Below are 22,204 nucleotides of genomic sequence, written 5' to 3'. Positions count from 1 at the left end.
AAAAAAAAAATTGACTTACCAAAAGTTGGTCAAATATGGAAAACTGGGGATGCTTCATACATTAATGGTGGGAATATAAATTGGTACAACTACTCTGGAAACAGTTTGGCATTTTCTTCTAAAGTTAAAATACATATGATCTATCAAAGTCAAACACTATACAAACCCAGAGAATCCATTCACATCATTAGATGTGTTTTCTGCTGCTGCTGCTGCTGCTAAGTCACTTCAGTTGTGTCCAACTCTGTGCGACCCCAGACGGCAGCCCACCAGGCTCCCCCATCCCTGGGATTCTCTAGGCAAGAACACTGGAATGGGTTGCCATTTCCTTCTCCAATGCATGAAAGTGAAAAGTGAAAGTGAAGTCGCTCAATCGTGTCCGACTCCTAGCAACCCCATGGACTGCAGCCTACCAGGCTCCTGCGTCCATGGATTTTCCAGGCAAGAGTACTGGAGTGGGTTGCCATTGCCTTCTCCGGTGTTTTCCTCTAGGACCCAGCAATTTTGCCTCTTAGATTCTAGAAAACCTGCACACAAGTGAACAAGAATACATGTACAAGAATGTTCACAGCAGTAGCTCACAATAGCCAAGAACTGGAAGCAACCCAAATGCCAATCCCTAGAACAACAAACAAATGGATTATGGAACATTCATAGAAGAATACTAGACACCAATGAAAACAAATGACCTGGACCTACATAAAACAATATAGATGAATAGTACAAACATGATGTTGAACAAAAGAATTAAGAAGAACATACAGCATGATCCTATTTTTATAAAGCTCAAAACTGGCAAAACTCAACTATCTTGGTTTAGGCATACACACAAAACTGGCAAAACTATTTAAAAAAAAAAAAAGAAAAAACAAGTAAATGATTAACAGAAGCCAAGCTAATGATTATCTCTTTGGGGAAGACACATATGGTGTGTGGGGAAGGCCTTTTGGAGTGCTGGTGATGTTCTATTTTTTGGATGTTGCATGAGTGTTCACTTTATAATCATTTATTATACTTGAAATTTATGGTTTTTAAACCATACTTAGCATATGTGTTGAATTTTATAACATATAAAAAGAGATTAGTAAAATAAGAAGAAAAAAAGGAAAAGAATATCCAGCAACTATTAACTAAAAGGACAAAACTACATTCAAGGTAAAAGCATGTATAGCAATGAAGAGATATTAATCAAGAAGATATTATTGACTATGAATTTATAAGTACTTATAAAACAGGCCATAAGTACTTTTTAAAGTACTTATGAAAAAACAAAATTTGATAAATTCAGGGATTTCAGAATTTTCCATAAACCAAGTAGACAAAAAAAATGATAGGAATGAAGTTGATTTAAACAGTATATTAATAACACTACATATATATTAGAGATTAGACTTTTTAAAGCACATGTGGAATATGTGGAAATTCATCACAATAAAGTCATAAAGAAAATCTCAATGAATTCCAAAGATCCAATACCAAAAGACCATGTTCTCTGACTACAGTACCATGCAACTTAAAAAAAAAAAAAAGACAACATAAGAAACATTACATGTTTTCAGACACTTTACTTTTAACCAGGATGAGCAGAAAGCAAATTTACACTTCCACCTGTATCAATCAAACAAAAATAGGACAGTTTTCAAGTCAATGAATATCAGGTATATGTCCATATGAAGACCTGAACACTACTACGAAATTTGTAGCAGTCAAAAACTGGAAATAACCTAAATTTCCATCAACAGATGAATGGATAGACAAATTGTGGTATCTTTATACAATGGAATACTACACAGCAATAAAGAAGAATGGACAGTTAATAAATGCAACAACATGCAAAAAAATCACAAATTAATTATGCTGAGTGGAAGAAGCCAGACAAAATGAGAACATATGGTATGATTCCATTTATATAAAATCCTGTCACATGTAAACTAGTCTATAGTGATGGAAAGCAGATCAGCTATTGCCTAGAGATAGGAATAGGGAGGGGTCATGAAGGGCAAAGAAATAACTCTTGGAACAATAGGTATATTATTTTGATGGTTTCACAGATGTATATGTATATCAGGATTTATCAAATTGTAACAGTGACAGATTTTATTTTCTTGGGCTCTAAAATCACTCCAGCCATGAAATTAAAAGACACTTGCTCCTTGGAAGAAAAGCTATGACTAACCTAGACAGCATATTAAAAAGCAGAAATATTGCTTTGCTGACAAAGGTCCGTCTAGTCAAAGCTATGTTTTTTCCAGTAGTTATGTATGGATGTGAGTTGGACTATAAAGAAGGTTGAGCACTAAAGAATTGATACTTTTGAACTGTCATGTTGGAGAAGACTCCTGACAGTCCCTTGGACTGCAAGGAGATCAAACCAGTCAATCCTGAAGGAAATCAACTCTGAATATTCACTGAAGGATTAATGCTGAAGCTGAACCTCCAATACTTTGGCCATCTGATGTGAAGAGCTGACTTATTGGAAAAGACCCTGATGCTGCAAAAGATTGAAGGCAGGAGGAGAAGAGGACAACAGAGGATAAGATGGTTGGATGGCATCACTAACTCAATGGACATGAATCTGCGCAAACTCTGGAAGACAGTGAAGGACAGGGAAGCCTGGCATGCTACAGTCCATGAGGTCACAAAGAGTCAGACATGACTGAGTGACTGAACAACAACAATACTTTATGCACAATTTATTATATGTCAATTATACATCCATAAAATGGTAAAAAATCAAGAGCCAAGCAATGGTTGCAGTACTTATATTTTAAATAATTACAACTGGATAAAAGTAGAACTGCCAGGATAAAAGTAGATCAGATAGAGAGGGCCTAATATTCTTCCTAGTAGTGGCACCATCCCTCTCAGTGGCCCTCAGAAAAACACCTTGGCCTTTGAGGAAGAGTTTTAAAACTCCTGTTTTAAACTAAGAGTTAACCACAGGCTCTCTTGAACTAGCTGACAAAATTCAGACAAAGTAATTTTTAAATTATACTTCTTATATGCAAATCAAAACTACAGTCAGGTACCACCTCACACCAGTCAGAATGGCCATCATTAAAAAGTCTACAAATAACAAATGCTGGAGAGGATGTGGAGAAAAGGGAACTCCCTACACTGTTGGTGGGAATGTAAACTGCTGCAGCTGCTATGGAAAACAGCATAGGGATTCCTTAAAAAACTAAGATTAGAGTTGCCATATGATCCAGCAAGTCCACTCCTGGGCATATACATATAGAGAAAATGATAATTCAAAATGATACATGCATCCCAATGTTCATACTATTTATAATTTAGATATATTATAAATAAATAGATTTATATTATAATAAATTTATTCATTTATTTATTTAAATATAAATAAATAACTATTTATCTATATTCAGCACTATTTATAATAGCCAAGACATGGAAGCAACCTAAATGCCCACCAACAGAGGAACACATAGAGATGTGGTACATATATACAATGGAATATTGCTCAGCCATAAAAAAGAATTAAATAATGCCATTTGTAGCAACATGGAGAGACCTAGAGACTATCATACTAAGTGAAGTAAGTCAGAAAAATAAAGACAAATACCATATGACATCACTTGTATGTGAACTCTAAAATATGACATAAATAACTTACTTATGAAACAGACTTACAGATACAGAAAACAAACTCATGGTTACCAGAGGGAAAAGGGAGTAGGGAAAGGATAAACTAAGAGTTTGGGATTAGCAGATACAAACTACTATATATAAAACAGATACACAAGGTCCTACTGTATAGCACAGAAACTATATTTGGTGTCCTATAGTAAATCATAACGGAAAAGAATATGAAAAAGAATGTGTGTATACACATACACACACACACACATAAAACTGAATCATTCTGCTATACCAGAAACTAACACAACTGTAAATCAACTATTGTAATTGTAAATTACATAAACTTTTACAATAAAATAAACTATTATAATTGTAAACACTCACGTCCAACTCTTTGCAACCCCATGAATTGTAGTCTTCCAGGCTTCTTTGTCCTGGTGGATTCTCCAGGCAAGAATACTGGAGTGGGTTGCCATGCCCTCCTCCAGGGAATCCTCCCAATCCAGAGATCAAACCCAGGTCTCCCACACTGCAGGCAGATTCTTTACCATCTGAGCTACCAGGGAAGCCCATAATAAACCATAATGGGAAAGAACATGAAAAAGAAAATGTGATACACACACACACACACACAAAACTGAATCATTTTACACCAGAAACTAACACAATTGTAAATCAACTATGCTGCAATTAAAAAAATTATATTTCTTCCTTTCAAAAGTCACTGGATTTCCAAACTGGCTCACAACAATTTCTTGGAGTAATCTAATTAACTAAGAGCATTTATACTACTGAATATCCAAATACTTTTTCTACTCAACCCTCAAAGACACAAGTTCTTTCACAAATTGCGGGCTAGTGTTAAGAAATGTAATTGCAGGCAAACAAAGAATTTTAAATCTAAAAAAACCTAAGATATTACCTTAACTTCTAATCTCTATGGTCACCACACTAAGGATCTAGGTGCTTATATTTTGACATTTATTCTCTGCATTCCACTATGCTGCTTCCTGGAAGTCTTTACAATATTCTATATGACAATGAACAAGAATAGCTGAGAAGTTATAAAAGTCGGGGTAGGGAGTAAGGGAGCAGCAGCAACCCAAAGTGACCTGTACTCACAGATGTGAAGCAGAACAGTTATCCTTTAAGAAAATCAGAATGAATAACAGAGAATATGTAGAAAGTGGCAAGAAAGCTACTCTTACAAAAAATGCAGCAAGGGTGAACCAGTTGCCCAAGGAAGCCTCAGACTAGTAAGAGAATATGACTCATTATGAGGAATACAAATAAGTCACTGAGAACACTTACATTTGGAGATTTTTTTTTTAATTTTATTTTATTTTTAAATTTTACATAATTGTATTAGTTTTGCCAAATATCAAAATGAATGGATAAGAAAGCTGTGGTACATATACACAATGGAGTATTACTCAGCCATGAAAAAGAATACATTTGAATCAGTTCTAATGAGGTGGATGAAACTGGAGCCTATTATACAGAGTGAAGTAAGCCAAAAGGAAAAACATAAATACAGTATACTAACGCATATATATGGAATTTAGAAAGATGGTAACAATAACCCTGTGTACGAGACAGCAAAAGAGACACTGATATATAGAACAGTCTTATGGACTCTGTGGGAGAGGGAGAGGGTGGGAAGATTTGGGAGAATGACATTGAAACATGTAAAATATCATTTGGAGATTCTTTACAAAATTTTATTTAAGATTTCATGCCCTTATAAAAGGTACATCACATGAAGATAGTAAAAAAGACACTTTTTTAAAGGAGAGACTTAGACCTACTCATCTATTGTACCTCATAATTCTTTTCTACCCTCATAGGAAAATTTTTTTTCCTTCTTCCTTTTGTTCCTTCTGCTCTGAAAGTACAAGTGTCATGAGGGATATCTTAATAGAATGTGCCATTTCCTTGCCAGGAAAGCAATAGCTTCCTGCTGGCTGGACTAAAGACAGACATTTAAAAAAAAAAAAAAAAAAAAGACAGACATTGACATTCCTTGTTCCTAGAACCAAAAAGGTCAGTAAACTCTGAACTTAAATGCAACCTTTCTAGTACTTGCATTATCTCTCCCTGAGTTTCTCTCTTATTCACACACTGTACTTTAAAACAATCTTAAATTTCAAGTACTCAAGAACTGCTTAAGAATTATTCAAGGATCTAAAGTTAATTAATTAAACTTAGCAATTGTTTTCTATAAAAGAATCTCAAAGTCAATAAAAACTATACAGATGGAGGCCTCAATAGAAAGAAGGGGGTAAATTTTGAGGTAAATACATTTTATAACCCATGTCTCAGAGTAAGATCAATCCTACAAAATACTTAGGATGTTAAGAATGCAATTTACACAGTAAAAATGATTTGTTTTCAGTATGAAAGTATTTTTAATTTCCTTACTGCAGGTACAATGGCATCCAAGTCATCAATTTCTGTAACAGAAAAACAATAGTAAAACAGTAGCTTCATCTAGTGTTAGGCTCAGATGAAATGATAACTCTGGGCAAAGGCAAACCTCAAACACAAAGGCAACATCACTAGTGCTTTCAAGCACATGAAATTTTTCTCTAAAAGTGTATCACTGATTCACAGGACATTTGTTTGTAAAAGCTACCTACAAAAGCATCTTCTGACTCTGATATTAATCTCATTAGCAGTGTGCTCTTAACAACAGATACTACTCACCATATTTATAACATTATGTTACTGCCTCTTTCTAATATATGGGTGAGCTTACATGGTGAAATCCCTAGGAGAGGCCCTTTCTCTTTCCTGGGCCTCCATCTAAGGACTTAGGGATCTCTTCTGTAGGTGGATTCTTTATCACTAAGCCACCTTGCATCTAGTAATAATAAAAATAGTCATGTTTGCCAAAACAGATTTAATTTCTGAAATGTTAATATTTACTCCAGAATTTCAACTGTGACTGAACAGCACATGAACAATGTATATTGAAGCAAATGGTCCCACATGAACCATGTTGAGTATTATATCTGAGAAGAAGTTTCTATACAAGGATTATGAGATAAGTGTTAATAGCACACCTAGTAAAATGTTTGTTAATGACAAGAAACACTGTTAATCGCTATCTCAAAGCAAGTAAAATCATATTACAGGAAACAAAGCTCTTTGAGATACAAGGCAATAAATACATTTCTACATTTTCATATCTCAAGTTAAACTTTCAAATTATGTCTTCCCTTGCCATGATCTTTTCAAATATATGAGCATGAATAAAGTACATTCACTGTCTCCGTTGCTTCCAGTCTACATAAAATTGGCCACAAAATTTATGTTCAACTAGGCTATATACTCCAGTCAGATATGCCTTTCATTTACTCATCTTCTTACCAAATTTTAACTTACTCATTGCTTTATCTTCTGCCAAACCTTATCTCCTCTTCTAATTTAATTTCCTATGTCAGAGTCATTCTTTAAAAAACAAAACAAAAACTTTCAACTTCAAATGAGCTACACAGAAAAAAATTCATTAATCATAGTGAATTAATGAAGTAAATAAATCATTGTAACATTTTTAAAAAGTGATTTTGTTTTGTTGGGTTTAGGGAATCTTTCCTAGCCAGTGGACCACCAGGAATTCCCTAAAAAGTGTTCTTAATGGTAAGATTAATTATTTTTATAGCCATAATCATAATCATAATATTTTTATAGCCATAAATCACACTTAAAGTAAAAGATGTGGGTTTTTATTTTGGCTATGATTCCTAATTACATTTTTTTTCCCTTAAAGCCCTCAATCTGACCAAGAGTGTAAATGTATCTCTTCCCTTCCACAAACTTATAAATTCATCTCCTTTCTACAGATGTTTACGTTGTATTATTTTTCATCATCTGAGGAAATTAAATTTTAAGAAAAGAGTAGGTAGGAACTATCTTTTTTTAAAAAAAGAAAAGAAGAGGAGGAGGAGGAAGAAGAAAAATTAAAAACACACCTATCAAGATCATAAATTCTACAGACATTTCTCATTAGCCAATGACAGTCAGGGTTGGAGTGGGCCTAGCCAGAATAATGTCATTTCTCATTTTAAAGTCCTAAAACAAAGGTTCAGCTCCTTAAAGAATATGTCCTTCTCTGTTCTGTAGATTAACCCCAACCAACTTTAACTGCAAGTCAGAAGTTTGTTTTCACTACTACTAGTGGTTTCCAGACACTTTCTACCACTCTAGGTAAAAATACTAATACAGTGACTAAACACTCTTTCCTCAAACCCAATGATAGCCTAAGACTCAATATTTAACCACCTCCGACAAAAATCTTACCTAAGATTTTGAGTAGATCATTAGTAAATGCCTGAAATGCTGGGAAAAATTCCTCATGTTCTTCCAATTTGTGGATAATGCTTAAAAAAAAAAAAGCACAATTTATACTGAATTTCTGACTTAGGATTCTTACATCTGAATGGACATAGAACATTTCAAAACAGAAAGAAACTGTCCTGCTAATTTAAATACAAATTTAATGATTATTTACTGCAATCTTTCCTTCTGAGCTTTTTGTTCACCTAGTAATACTTTTCTAAAACAAAAAAAAATCTACTAGCAGTATAATCATCTGTTCTAAGGTTAAATTTATCTAACATTTCTAACATGGGAACTTTCCATTTAGCTTGAGGAGTCTTAAGAGACCATGTTTTCCAAAAATAATTGATTTTCATATCCTGTATTATATTAAACATTAAGAATAAGTATCAGTAATCTGTAAAACTGGGAGGGAGAAAAATACCAATAGTGAGACATACGTTCCTTTTAAAATCATCAAGTATCAGAAACCTCAAGTGTCAGATTAGGTTAGGGTTCCTCTTGGAAAACTTGCAGAACATATGGAACATATACTTTCCTTATGTTGCAGTATAAAATCTGAGGGAGGAGGGAGGAAGAATACAGCTATAATGTTTTAACATTAAAAAAAAAAAATTAGGTTTTATGTTGGAGATGCCTAGCTTTAAAAAAGAAATCCTTAATATCTTATCTGGAGAAGGCAATGGCAACCCACTCCAGTACTCTTGCCTGGAGAACCCCATGGACGGAGGAGCCTGGTAGGCTGCGGTCCATGGGGTCTCTAAGAGTAGGACACGACTGAGCGACTTCACTTTCACTTTTCACTTTCATGCATTGGAAAAGGAAATGGCAACCCACTCCAGTGTTCTTGCCTGAAGAATCCCAGGGACGGGGGAGCCTGGTGGGCTGCCGTCTATGGGGTCGCACGGAGTCGGACACGACTGACGTGACTTAGCAGTAGCAGCAGCAATATCTTATCAAATAATGCACATACTCTTAGTGATTATTCAGTGATCTATGGTAATCTACTAAAAATTGGACTTACTTATATATTCTGAATTAACATGAAGTTGCTGACAAAGTTTGATTTTCTCTAATTATAATTTCCCTTGGGAATAAGCTTATAGCAAAAATGCTAGAGTCCTGACTCAGACCCCAGAATCTACTTTTATCTTGAAAATATTTGATATTCTCTCCATCCCTAAGGTGTGAGATTATTTTTAAAAATGCTATTCCAAACAGGAAAGGTAAATAACTTATGAAGTTTTGAAAATCTTTAATTTTACCACTCCAAACATTCTGGACAATACTTTGCAACCTTTTTAAAATAATACCTTTGAAGGTCTTCAGGTCCTAATACCTGCATAATCTTTTCATTCACATCTTCATTAATCAGCCTACACAATTTTCCAACTGTGCTCACCAGCACACACAATGAGGATGAACTATCTGCAAAAGAGAAATAAAAGGAGAATATTTTAAGGGAATTTTCAAAATCATTAAATCAAATGCTATGTTTCTGTTACCCTCAATTTTTTACCTACTTTTTGTTCATTTATTAATGGGGCCTCCCTGATGGCTCAGACAGTAAAGAATCGGCCTGCAATGCAGAAGACCCAGGTTCAATCCCTGAGTCGGGAAGATCCCCTGGAGAAGGGAATGGCTACCCACTCCAGTATTCTTGCCTGGAGGATTCCATAGACAGAGGAGCCTGGTGGGTTATAGTCCATGGGATCACAAAGAGTCAGATTTATTAATAATCATTATTAAGTGGGAGGCCAAAAATGAAAATGAGTCATTACCTAGTTCTAAGAGTTCTTGGAGGTTTCTCACAGCATTGTTCAATTCTCCAAGCCTAGTATAAACTTCATTCATTCGAGGATAGACTCCAGTTAAAGAAGGAACATCAAATAATTTTTGGAAGTGAGAAACAATAGCTCGCAAAATGTGGAAGTCTGGCATATTGCTGTCCTGCCCAAAAGAGAGGAAGAAAAATAAAGTTCACATCTTAAAATTATTCCGAATCTTTAATAAAAACTTTAAAAAGAGAAAGAGTTATAGTAGAATATCTGTATCCATATCATTAATTTCACATTAAAATGTGAATATCTATGTAAGTACTGGGTAGTATTACCTTTGCCTTATTTTCAACTTCTTCTAACATGGTATCCACTATAAACAACAGATCTTCAACTCTGACACCTTCATTTTCATCCTGCTTCTTTAAATTATGCCAAGGCACCAGTTCTGTAGACAGTATTTTCAAGGACTTATATAAATCCTTCATAACAAAACAAATAATATGCTATTATGCAGTTTTTTAAGTTTTCATAATCATGTTAATAAAATATAATTATCCAAGCAGATGTAATACAAATATTAATCATCAGTATTTTTTAAAAAATACCATTACCTGTTTAGAAAGAGCCTGTTAAATTCATTTTCTTCAGGCCTTACAAAAAACATTATACATATACTGATTATCTGGAATCTGGATGTTTAAAGTAATTGTATGTTATTTATTAGTAATGTATGCTATTATTCAAGTAATTATTTTGAATTATCGATGAATAAAAAATAAGCTTGTCATTTCTATTTTGCCCTTGATTTTTTAAATAACAGATTTATTGAGATGTAATTCACATACCATAAAATTCATCCTCTTTAAGTGTGTAATTCAGTAGTCTTATTTACAGAGATGTGCAATCATCACAATTATCTTAATTCTAGAATATTTTCATCATGCCAAAAAGAAACCCTTATTCCCTATTTTCTCTCGCTCCCAGGCTTTGGGTAACCACTAATCTTATTTTCTTTTTCTATAGATTTGCCTATACTATACTAATGAGCATTTCATTAAAAAACAGAATCATACAATATGTGACTTTTTGCAACAGGTTTCTTTCATTTAGGATATTTTCAAGATTCATCCATGTATGTAGCTCCAAGAAAAAATTTAATTCGAAAAGATGCCTAAAAAGTAATTCTACTTAATTTTCATGACAGTCTACTTGTTTTCCTGGCCTAAATATGTTGTCCTAATCTATTTAAAACTGTGCACAAGGAGCTGGGATCCTGTAAGTTTAGAAGTCTAAGGCTGGTCAATCAATAAACAAATATTTACTGGGCATCAACTATGTGCATAGCACAGTGCTTGGTGCTTGGCCCTTTAAAACATCAATGTCATGCAAAAGAAATGTAATGTGTGTCACAGTTATATTATCTAGTAGCTATGTTAAAAAAGTAAAAAGAAATAGGTGACAATTTAAATATATTTAACCCAATATATCCAAAATAGTATCAACAGATCATCTATTTTAATTATCTTTTAATCATCTCCATACTATTTCTACTAAATCTGGTGTGTAATTTTATACTTGCAGCACATTTCAGTTGCGACTATCATATTGCAAGTGATCAAAATCTACATGTAGGTGAGTGGTTAATGTATTAGACAATGCAACTCTAGAATACAGAAGGAAACACAGGAAGTTCTTATTTTTCTCAACTTCTTATTTTAGTCCTCCACTTATTTAACACTCACTAATTAACACCTAGATGCGGGAGACCTGGGTTCGATCCCTGGGTTGGGAAGATGCCCTGGAGGAAGGCATGCAACCCACTCTAGTACTCTTGTCTAGAGAATCCCCATGGACAGAGGAGCCTGGTGGGCTACAGACCATGGGGTTGCAGAGTTGGACACGACTGAGTGACTAAGCACAAGCACAATTAACACCTAGACCTCACATATTAGTATTGTTAACCTTTCATTTGGTAAGACAGAGAAGGCAATGGCACCCCACTCCAGTACTCTTGCCTAGAGAATCCCAGGGACGGGGGAGCCTGGTGGGCTGCCCTCTATCGGGTCGCACAGAGTTGGACACGACTGAAGTGACTTAGCAGCAGCAGCAGCATTTGGTAAGAAAGAGGAAGAGTATAACATTTTGATAGTTTTTTTTAAATTAGCAATTCAAGGCAACACATTCAGTGTCAAATAAATGTACTAAACAATTAGTATCACCAGAATTTGAAAAAGTCAGGAAATCACAACACAATGACACTTTCATTAACCAACATTTCATCAGTAAGGTACAATTATAAAGAAAATAACTATGGTAAAAGCACACTAAATATAAAACTTTGAGAATAAAAGTATATAAAGCCCACAGACTCTGATACATTTTCAAAGCATGTAAAAAGTATTCAACCACATACCTTTAAGGAAGCCAGTTGATCTGCCCACATCTCTATTATAGGAACAAGATGCTCAAATCCACAATCCTGAACAAGATCTCTATTAAAATGTTGGGCTGTTCCTTTGCTCTGTTTATATATTATTACTGGAGCTCTTGGATTGTGAATAATTGAATTGATGCTACTCAATACCTTTAAAAAAACATGGCATTTTTAGTTGAAAAGTTTATCACAGTCCTATCAGAGTGATCTATGTTAGAGTGCTTATGTATCAATGCAACATCATTTTCTGAGTTAGAGATTCATTGGACAGGAATCACCAAGACAAGTATCTTTCAAAGGGCTGTACAGAATGAGTGAAAAATAACTGTTTTCTTCTTTCCCCATAGAAAGCTACAGGTCTTCTGAGAATTTGGTTTCTGATGTTTATTTACAAGTTGTTGTTGTTTGGCTTAGAACGTACATTTCAATGTTTTAATTCTATTACATTTAAACTCTACTTTGAATACCATTTTAATGGAAAAAATAATTCCCCTTCATTAAATTACTAATGAGCACAGGAATACAGTCTTTATTCTCCCTCTCCCTCACACCAAAAATTAAGAAGGGCAGCAGAACAGGGAGAGCAGGGAGCTGATCTCCACAAGGTCATAGCACAACCCCATTCCATGAGGGTGATGGTGAACCAAGGAGGATTACATATATGGCTAGCAGTGTGTATCCATACCTTACAGATTGTTTGCAAAAATTACTGCAATTTTTGTCTTTGTGCTCTTGTCTTTGCAATATGACACTGCAGGTTCTCCCATCAAGAAGTAGAGTCTATTTTCTACTCCATGAATCTAGGGGCAACCTTGGGCCTTGCTCTGGCAGACAGAAAAGGAAATAATGGTGTGCCAGTTTGGAGCCCAAGACTCAAGGGGCCTTGATTATTTCTGCTCTCTCCTATTGAGCTCTTCTGCCCTGTGGAAGTGAAGTTGCTCAGTCGTGTGTGACTCTTTGCAACCCCATAGACTGTAGCCTAACAGGTTCCTCCATCTGTGGAATTTTCCAGGCAAGAGTACTGGAGTGGGTTGCCATTTCCACCTCCAGGGGATCTTCCTGACCTGGGGATCAAACCCAGGTCTCCCACATTGCAGGCAGACGCTTTACCCTCTGAGCTACCAGGGAAGCCCCTTGGACAGAGGAGCATGGCAGGCTACAGTCCATGGGGTAGCAAAGAGTTGGACACTACTGAGCGACTAAGATGATGATGATGATGATGATGCCCTGTGGAAGAGCCCAAGCTAAATGGTGAATGATAAAAGACACATGACCCAGTCAACCCAATCACCCTGATATCCATTCAACTCCAGAGCCACCTAGCTGACTTGTATCTGATAGCAGGTGCATGAAGGAGCCCAGCTGAGAACTGCTCAGCTGTTCAAGCACAGTAATACTAAAAGGGTTGTTATTTTAAGTCATTAAGTTTTAGGAGGGTTGCTTACACAGCAAAAATAAAAAGACAAAGACAAAGATGGACTAGAATAAGGAGAGGAAGCAGCAACAAGAGAAGTTTGCCGTTTTACTTTATGGTAGGTAAGAATATACCCTGTGACCAAGGATACTTTGGAAGACAGTCAAGCTTTGCTTTCATGGAAAAAAAAGTACATATAGCTGGAGGCCTTTAAGGGAGTGTCAGTTGAACAAGAGAAGAAGGATTCATAAGAGGTCAGTTGGAGAAAAAGACACACACACACATTCTATGATAGAGAAAAAGGGGCAGTATTTGGTCATCAGCCACACAAAGGGCACCAGTGCTAGATTACGCCAGCACCAGTCAAGAAAGATTCTACTCTTGCTTTCTATTCTCACTCAACATCCACCCTCACTGCCAACGTGGAAGAAGCCAGATACAGTAGAGGACTAGGAGAGAAGAGGAGCAATTCAATAATGAAACAGATCACAATCCCTTGCCACACTGCTTATTTGGAGAAGTACAGGGCAGGCACAAAATAAAGTAAGCATAAAGCAGAAATTTTGAACTGGATGAGAGACAGAAATTTTGAACTGGATGAGAGACTGAAATTTTGATGGAGATTTAAATAACTTTTTCTCCCAATTTTTCATCAAGAAATTTTTGATGAAATTTCCTTAAATGAAAATAAAGAGACTATGAACAATAAATACTATTTATATAGTCAGGGTTCACCAGAAACAGAATGAACAGGATGTGTACTTTTGTGTGCATATGTACGTGTGTTTATTAATTATAAAGAACTGATTCACTCTATTATAGGAGCTGATAAATCCTGAGATCTACAGTTAGCAATGCTGGAGACCCAGAAGAGCCCATGAAACAGTTTCAGTCTGAATTCCCACAGGCTTGAGACCCAGGAAGAGCCAATGTTTCAGTTCAACATTTGAAGGCAGAAAAAAAAAAAAAAAAATTGATGTCTCAGCTCAAAGGCAGTCAGGCAGGCAGAAAGTTCCCTCTTCCTTTTTGTTCCCTCAGCCTTTGTTCTACTCAGGCCTTCAACTGATTTGATGAGACTCACCCACTGTAGAGAAGGCAATCCACTTTGTCCCAGTCTACCATTTCAAATGTTAATTTCACCCAGAAACACCCTATAGACATACCTAGGACAATATCTGACCAGATTATCTGGGCACCCTCTAGCCTAGTCAAGTTGACACATAAAATTAACCATCACAAGTTCACCCCTTGTCAATTTGACACCCATACACTTTGCTTTAGGCACTCAGTCATGTCTAACTCTTTGAGACTCCATAGACTGTTGCCCACCAGGTTCCTGTGTTCATGGAATTCTCCACGCAAGAATACTGCAGTGGGTAGCCATTCCCTTCTCCAGGGTATCTTCCCAACCCAGGGATTGAACCCGGTCTCCCACATCACTGGCAGATTCTTTTACCATCTGAGCCACCAGGTTTGTCTTGAAGTGAACTGAAAGTTGCTCAGTCGTGTCCGACTCTTTGCGACTGTATAGTCCATGGAATTCTCCAGGCCAGAATACTTGAGTGGGTAGTCTTTCCCTTCTCCAGGGGATCTTCCCAACCCAGAGATTGAACCCAGGTCTCCCACATTGCAGGCAGATTCTTTACCAGCAGCTGAGCCACAAAGAAGCTCAAGAAAACTTGAGTGGGTAGCCTATCCCTTCTCCAGTGGATCTTCCCGACCCAGGAATCAAACCAGGGTCTCCTGCATTGCAGGTGGATTCTTTACCAGCTGAGCTATCAGGTTTGCCTCGAACCATACTTAATCTCCAAATACACACAATAACAAACAAGATCATTGACTACCTAACATGATACAACTATGCTGTATACACTGTATATCAAAGATGCACTAAAACCCCTTTGCCAGAAAAGGAGGTGAAGTCCTAAAGTGATGATTACTCTTTCCTTGATGTGTTTTCTAAACCCAGCTTGTACATTTGGAAGTTGTCAGTTCACGTACTGCTGAAGCCTAGCTTGAAGGATTTTGAGCATAACCTGATTAGCATGGGAAGTGAGTGCAATTGTCCGGTGGTTTGAACATTCTTTAGGACTGCCCTTCTTGGTAACCAGGATGAAGACTGACCTTTTCTAGTCCTGTGGCCACTGCTGAGTTTTCCGAATTTGCTGACATTTTGAGTGCAACACTTTAATAGCATCATCATTTAGGATTTTAAATAGCTCTGGTGGAACACCATCACCTCCACTAGCTTTACTGGCAGCAGTGCTTCCTAAGGTCCACTTGACTTCACACTCCAGGATGTCTGGCTCTGAGTGAGTGACCACACCATCATGATTATCTGGGTCATAAAGATCTTTTTTGTAAAGTTCTTCTGTGTATTCTTGCATTGCTTTTGCTTCTATTAGGTCTTTATTGTTTCTATCCTTTATTGTGCCCATCTGTCCATGAAATGTTCCTGTGATATCTCCAATTTTCTTGAAGAGATCTCTAGTCTTTCCCCTTCTGTCATTTTCTTCTATTTCTCTGTATTGTTCATTGATATCCTGATAACTTGATATCCTGTAATTTAAAAACAATGATATAGGACTTCTCTGGTGGTGCAGTGGTTAAGAATCCACCTGCCAATGCAGGGGACACAGGTTCAATTCCTGGTCCAGGAAGATTCCTAATGCCATGGTGCAACTAAGTCCATGTGCCACAACTACTGAGCCTGTGCTCTGGAACCTGTGTGGTGCAACTACTGAAGCCCTCACACCTAGAGCCTGTGCTCCACAACAAGAGAAGCCACCACAACGAGAAGCCCATTTATCACAACTAGAGAGTAGCCCCCCAACTCACTGCAACTAGAGAAAGCATGGGCGCATCAACAAAGACACAGCACAGTAAAAATAAATAAATACGTAACAATTAAAAAAACTATGATATAAAATTCAGTTCAGTTCAGTCACTTAGTCATGTCCGACTCTTTGCCACCCCATGGACTGCAGCAAGCACGCTAGGCTTCCCTGTCCATCACCAACTCCCAGAGTTTACTCAAACTCATGTCCATCGAGTTGGTGATGCCATCCAACCATCTCATCCTCTACTGTCCCCTTCTCCTCCTGCTTTCAGTCTTCCCCAGAATCAGGATCTCTTCAAATGAGTCAGTTCTTCACATCAGGTGGCCAAAGTATTGGAGTTTCAGCTTCAGTGTCAGTCCTTCCAATGAATATTCAGGACTGATTTCCTTTAGGATTGACTGGTTGGATCTCCTAGCAGTTTAAGGGACTTTCAAGAGTCTTCTCCAACACCACAGTTCAAAAGCATCAAAGCATCAGTTCTTCGGCACTCAGCTTTCTTTATACTCCAACGCTCACATCCATACATGACTATCAGAAAAACCATACCTTTGACTAGCTGGATCTTTGTCGGCAAAGTAATGTCTCTACTTTTTAATATACTATCTATATTGGTCATAGCTTTTCTTCCAAGGAACATGTGTCTTTTAATTTCATGGCTGCAGTCACTATCTGCAGTGATTTTGGAGCCCAAGAAAATAAAGGCTGCCACTGTTTCCCCATGAAGTGATGGGACTGGATACCATGATCTTAGTTTTCTGAATGTTGAGCTTTAAGCCAACTTTTTCACTCTCCTCTTTCACTTTCATCAAGAGGCTCTTTAGTTCTTCGCTTTTTAGTTCTTCCTGGACCAGGAATTGAACCTGTGTCCCCTGCATTGGCAGGTGGATTCTTAACCACTGCACCACCAGGGAAATCCTATATCATTGTTTTTAAAGTAAGTGTGGTGTCATCTGCGTATCTGAGGTTATTGATATTTCTCCCACAATCTTGATTCCAGCTTGTGCTTCATCCAGTCCAGCATTTCACATGATGTACTCTGCATATAAGTTAAATAAGCAGGGTGACAATATACAGCCTTAACGTACTCCTTTTCCTATTTGGAACCAGTCTGTTGTTCCATGTCCAGTTCTAACTGTTGCTTCTTGACCTGCATACAGGTTTCTCAGGAGGCAGGTCAGGTGGTCTAGTATTTCCATCTCTTAAAGAATTTTTCAATTTGTTGTGATCCACACAGTCAAAGGCTTTCGCATAGTCAATAAAGCAGTAGTAGATGTTTTTCTGGAACTCTCTTGCTTTTGATGATCCAACAGATGTTGGCAATTTGATCTCTGGTTCCTCTGCCTTTTCTAAATCCAGCTTGAACATCTGGAAGTTCATGGTTCATGTATTGCTGAAGCCTGGCTTGGAGAATTTTGAGCATTACTTTGCTAGCACGTGAGAAGAGTGCAATTGTGCAGTAGTTTGAGCATTCTTTGGCATTGCCTTTCTTTGGGATTGGAATGAAAACTGACCTTTCCCAGTTCTGCGGCCACTGCTGAGTTTTCCAAATTTGCTGGATACTCAAATATGACATAAAATCATTATGTAAGAGAAAAAGAGCAAGAAAAAAAAAAAACCTTTGCCATGTGTGTATTTACAAATATATACACAGAAAAACATAAATATATACATACACACATAAATATATGAACATATTCATAACAAAAGAAGGAAGCAATACACATGACAATTATAATCCTCACTTCTGTTGTCATCATATGGTCACAGCTGGTATTTATCACTACTTTCTTCCATTACCTATTATTTATTACATCTGCCTTCAACAAGCACCTCAGATGCTCCTGGTTCTTTACTTGCTGGTGTAATTCAAATCTTCATTTCTGAAGGGTCTGGACCAGGCTGTTGGAGTTTTCCACTGACCTTTATAACAAGGCACGGCAACACCTAGAGATGCCCTAAGGGAGCTCTTGTATTCTAGACACACTCTTCCTTTCCTTCCTCGTGGTGCAGTAGTACACTGCTCATCGTTCTGCCCAGTGGGAGGATTTCCCTTCACTACTTTCCTTCAGGGATGCCCCAGATAGGAGCTGTAGTGCTGTAGCTGTGTACTTTAATGTGGTGCCTACATATCATGCAAAGCCATCTGCAAACCAGGCCTAAGTCTCTTGTGTTGACTGATCATAAGGAACTCCCCTTGAAGCCATAGGTGTAGGCAGGGAGAGAGAAAGTGGTGCAGCAAGAATGGGAAACCATGGGCATTTGGGCCACTTCTTCATGTAATTTATTGTGCCTTTAGGGTCTGCTCAGGCCCAATTTCATATGCACCACCTTCATTCAATGATGGAGTGCTGCTGTGCTCACCCAACTTTATGGCTGGTGGGTCAAATAACACGCAGTTCATGATGGGTATTTCAGATTACATGGTAGGTTGGTTGCCCACTGTTAAGTCTTCAGTCTCTACTCAGACCCGGTAAAAGGCCAAGAGCTATTTCTTAAGAGGAAAGTAGTTATTTGCAAAGGATGACAGGATTTTTTTCTCCAAAGCTCTAAGGATCTGACTTGCGACTCACCTACAGGGGCCACCAAGGGCTGCAAGCAGCACTGCTGTCTGCCAGGACAGTCTAAGCCACCATGGACCTCCAGGGTCCTGTGGCCCAAATGGCAGAGCAGCTCACACAGCAGCCTGGACCAATGCAGAGCCTTCTCTTGTTCTGAGCCACACTCAAAACAAGCACCTTTTCAGATCACTCAGTAAATGGGGTGGGAAGAACACATCACAGGAGGAATATGCTACCTCCAAAATGCAGAGACACACTGGGTGCTGTGCCACATTTTTGGTTGTTAGAGGGGCCCAAGGAACAACTTATCCTTTACCTTAGACACGATATTTTGACATGCCCACACCACTTGAGCCCTAGAAGTTTCACTACGGTAGAAAGTTCCTGCATTTTTGTTAGATTTATTTCCCATCCTTTAACACGCAAATACCAATAATTTGCTACGTCTTGCTCGGTAGGTCTAATCAGCATACTGTCATCAATGTAATGGGCCAGTGTAATATCTTATAGAAAGGAAAGTGATCAAGATCCCCGTGAACTAAATTATAACATAGGGGTTGATATACCCTGAGGTATATAAACATGGAGGGCTGATATATCCCCAAGGCATAACAGTGAAGGTATATTATTGGCTTTGACAGTTTAAGCAAACCACAGAGAAAAAAGATTTTCTCCTCTCACTCATAAGTATTCTCAGACAAATCCAGAATAATGTTTGACCAAACATGAGGACACCCTGTGGCCCAGTCGCAAATACCCATATAAACTGAGATTTAATAATTGTTAACATTTTGCCATATTTTCTCAGCTTGGTGTTCTGTGATTACCTAGATGGGTGGGGTGGCGGCGGGGGGTGGTGGTGGTAGGAGGGCGGTCCAAGAGGGAAGGGATGTATGTATATATATAGCTGATTCCTTTCATTGTACAGCAGAAAGTAATGCAACATTGGGAAACAATTATACTACAAAAAAAACCCCACAGTTTTCACAAAGGTGCCTGGACATAATATCAACACAGAGATGGACAAAGAACCAGCAACAATTAATTAAAAATGTAATGGAAAAGGGGCTCCAATTAATAATAGCAATAAAAGTTGTAAGATAACTAGATAACCTAGGAAATAGAACAAAAAATATGCAAGAGCTAAACTTAAAAAGATACAAAACTTTATTAAAAGGTACAAAGGAAGACCCAAATAAAATTAGAGACATATTTCTGAGATGATTCAAAACTATAAATGTGTTATTTTTCCAAATATTAATCTAAAAAGATAATTCAATCTCAGCTCGTCTCAGTGGGATCTGTTTTTGAGTTGACATTGCTCATATAGAACAAATGTGCTAAAAATATATTCAAGAAAAAAATTTAAAAGAATACCCCAAAGGTATCAAAGCTGACTATAAAACTACAGAAATTAGTATAGAAATGAGACACTACAGAGTCTACAAATAAATCTATGCATCTAAGGGAATATGGTAAACATTTCAATTTCAATAAAGTAGAGAAAGAATGGTCTACAAGAAACTGCAAACTCAAATGCTTGTAGAAGCCGAGGAAGAGCACAAATAAGTGAAGCAAGGATGGCATGGGACTGTGGCTAACTGAGGAGCACACGGCCAGGCATGACAGGGGCAAGGCTGAATTCTGCACTGGTAACCACTATGCAGGAATTTGTTGCCAGATCCTTTGACTTTTTAAGAGAAACTAGAAATAAGGACTTAAATAATATCTCTTAATTAAAAAATCTAGTAATTAATTCAAAGTTAAAAAAGACCTGTAAGGGCCCAATAAAATATGAATGCAGGCCCAGCTCAGTCAGTAAACTACCAGGCTTAACTGCTCATTTGCTCAATAATAGATGGTCTATACATCAAGCAAGGTTGGATCACTATATTATACCACAAAGAAAATTAAGTTTCAGGTGGACAAAACATACAAATTTTAAAAAAGTATAACAAGGACCTTAAGAAGTAGATTTACTTATATAATAATAGTATCAACAACAGCAAAAACAAAAAGATAGAAAAGGAAACAAGAGAAATGGCTTAAGCAGGGAGAGTAAAGAAAAGGATTATGGTATCTATTAAAATCTTGTCAGGTTTTTGCTGCTCTACTTTGAACTAGGCCAAAGTCTCTTTTCAAGGGACAATTCTAAGTCAAGGTACCAACCTCTAGCAATTAGGTATGTCATGACAAGACAAAACACGCTAAGCACACGCAAATAAAGGATACAAGTATTCCTTACTAACTGATAATTTATCATACTGTGATTCTTAACCAAGGTTCCCTGTAAACACCAGTCTTTTTGTCAGCAATACCTGGAAGTATCTCTGGTCAATCAGAGCCTGCTGCTGGTTATCTTTGCTGGGCTCATCTTTTCCCTCTTTGTCCTCAGCTTTTTTTTGACTGATAATATTCTGTAATCTAAGGGGGAAAAAAAACCAAGAGAATACATACGTTTTACTAAACAGCGGATTAAGATGACAAAATAAGCCAATGATCCAGCTACCCTCCCGTTAACTCTGTCATTTTACATATGTGTATGTGCATGCATACACATGCATATAATCATATATACATTTTTAATTTAAGCTATATTGTCACCAGAAAACGAAAAGACCTTCTCAATAGATACAATATAGAAGGAATCCCTGAAAACAAAAGGAATCAGATTGATGAAGTTATAACCATTCCCCAACACTTACAAAGAACAGAATAGGAAAGAACTACAATAAAGGATGAAAACAACTTCCAAGGTGCTCCAAGTTTGATATTGTAATGGCATCAATAAACAGTGGGCAGGGCAAACAGTTTGGGCACTGCAACAGCAACAACTAGACAGCTTGGTCCTTCCTTCATATTCCACTGGTGCCAAAGAGAAGACAACAGTGAAACCTGCTAATCAAGAAGGCATGAAAACTCAGAGACCATTGTCCCAGGTGGCTACCAGAACTCTAGGGGAGTCTCTGTCCAACAACCTAAAAACATATGAGTGTATCCACTTAGAGATATCCAAATAGCTCTAAAAGTCAGGTGTAGTAGACATTTCTCCCCCACCACCTACCTTAGAAAAAAGTCCCTTATTAAACCCACTTCAAATTAAACATCTTAAATCTGAGTATGCCTATCAGTTTCCTGTGGAACTGTGACCTATTAAACTGATTCCATGACTCATTAATAAGCTTGAATTGCTGTTCGTAAAATATTTTCCTACTAAAAAACAATAGCTTTCCCAC

At 37.2% G+C, this 22,204-nt stretch overlaps 1 protein-coding gene across 8 annotated transcripts in view; it reads right to left on the bottom strand.

Moving 5' to 3' along the window:
* CEP70 (centrosomal protein 70) overlaps positions 1 to 22,204 on the bottom strand; it is an 86,431-nt gene that overhangs the window by 820 nt on the left and 63,407 nt on the right. For 6 of the 8 annotated variants that reach the window (XM_027545047.1, XM_027545016.1, XM_027545029.1 and 3 more), the window contains 7 exons: positions 21,287 to 21,392; positions 12,136 to 12,306; positions 10,055 to 10,201; positions 9,723 to 9,891; positions 9,255 to 9,369; positions 7,903 to 7,982; positions 5,300 to 6,053 (listed from right to left, as the gene is read on the bottom strand). In XM_027545047.1, coding sequence (XP_027400848.1) covers positions 5,992 to 6,053; positions 7,903 to 7,982; positions 9,255 to 9,369; positions 9,723 to 9,891; positions 10,055 to 10,201; positions 12,136 to 12,306; positions 21,287 to 21,392 — 850 coding nt within the window. In that variant the 3' untranslated portion in view covers positions 5,300 to 5,991. Of the gene's footprint in view, positions 1 to 5,299; positions 7,054 to 7,902; positions 7,983 to 9,254; positions 9,370 to 9,722; positions 9,892 to 10,054; positions 10,202 to 12,135; positions 12,307 to 21,286; positions 21,393 to 22,204 lie in introns of those variants that run through there. The other 2 variants (XM_027545007.1, XM_027545021.1) reach the window with 2 other exon arrangements.

This window comes from Bos indicus x Bos taurus, chromosome 1 (genome assembly GCF_003369695.1).
Source record: "Bos indicus x Bos taurus breed Angus x Brahman F1 hybrid chromosome 1, Bos_hybrid_MaternalHap_v2.0, whole genome shotgun sequence".
Lineage (NCBI taxonomy): Eukaryota > Metazoa > Chordata > Mammalia > Artiodactyla > Bovidae > Bos > Bos indicus x Bos taurus.
Note: the sequence above shows the minus strand (reverse complement) of the source record. Positions and strands in the feature narration are given on the sequence as shown.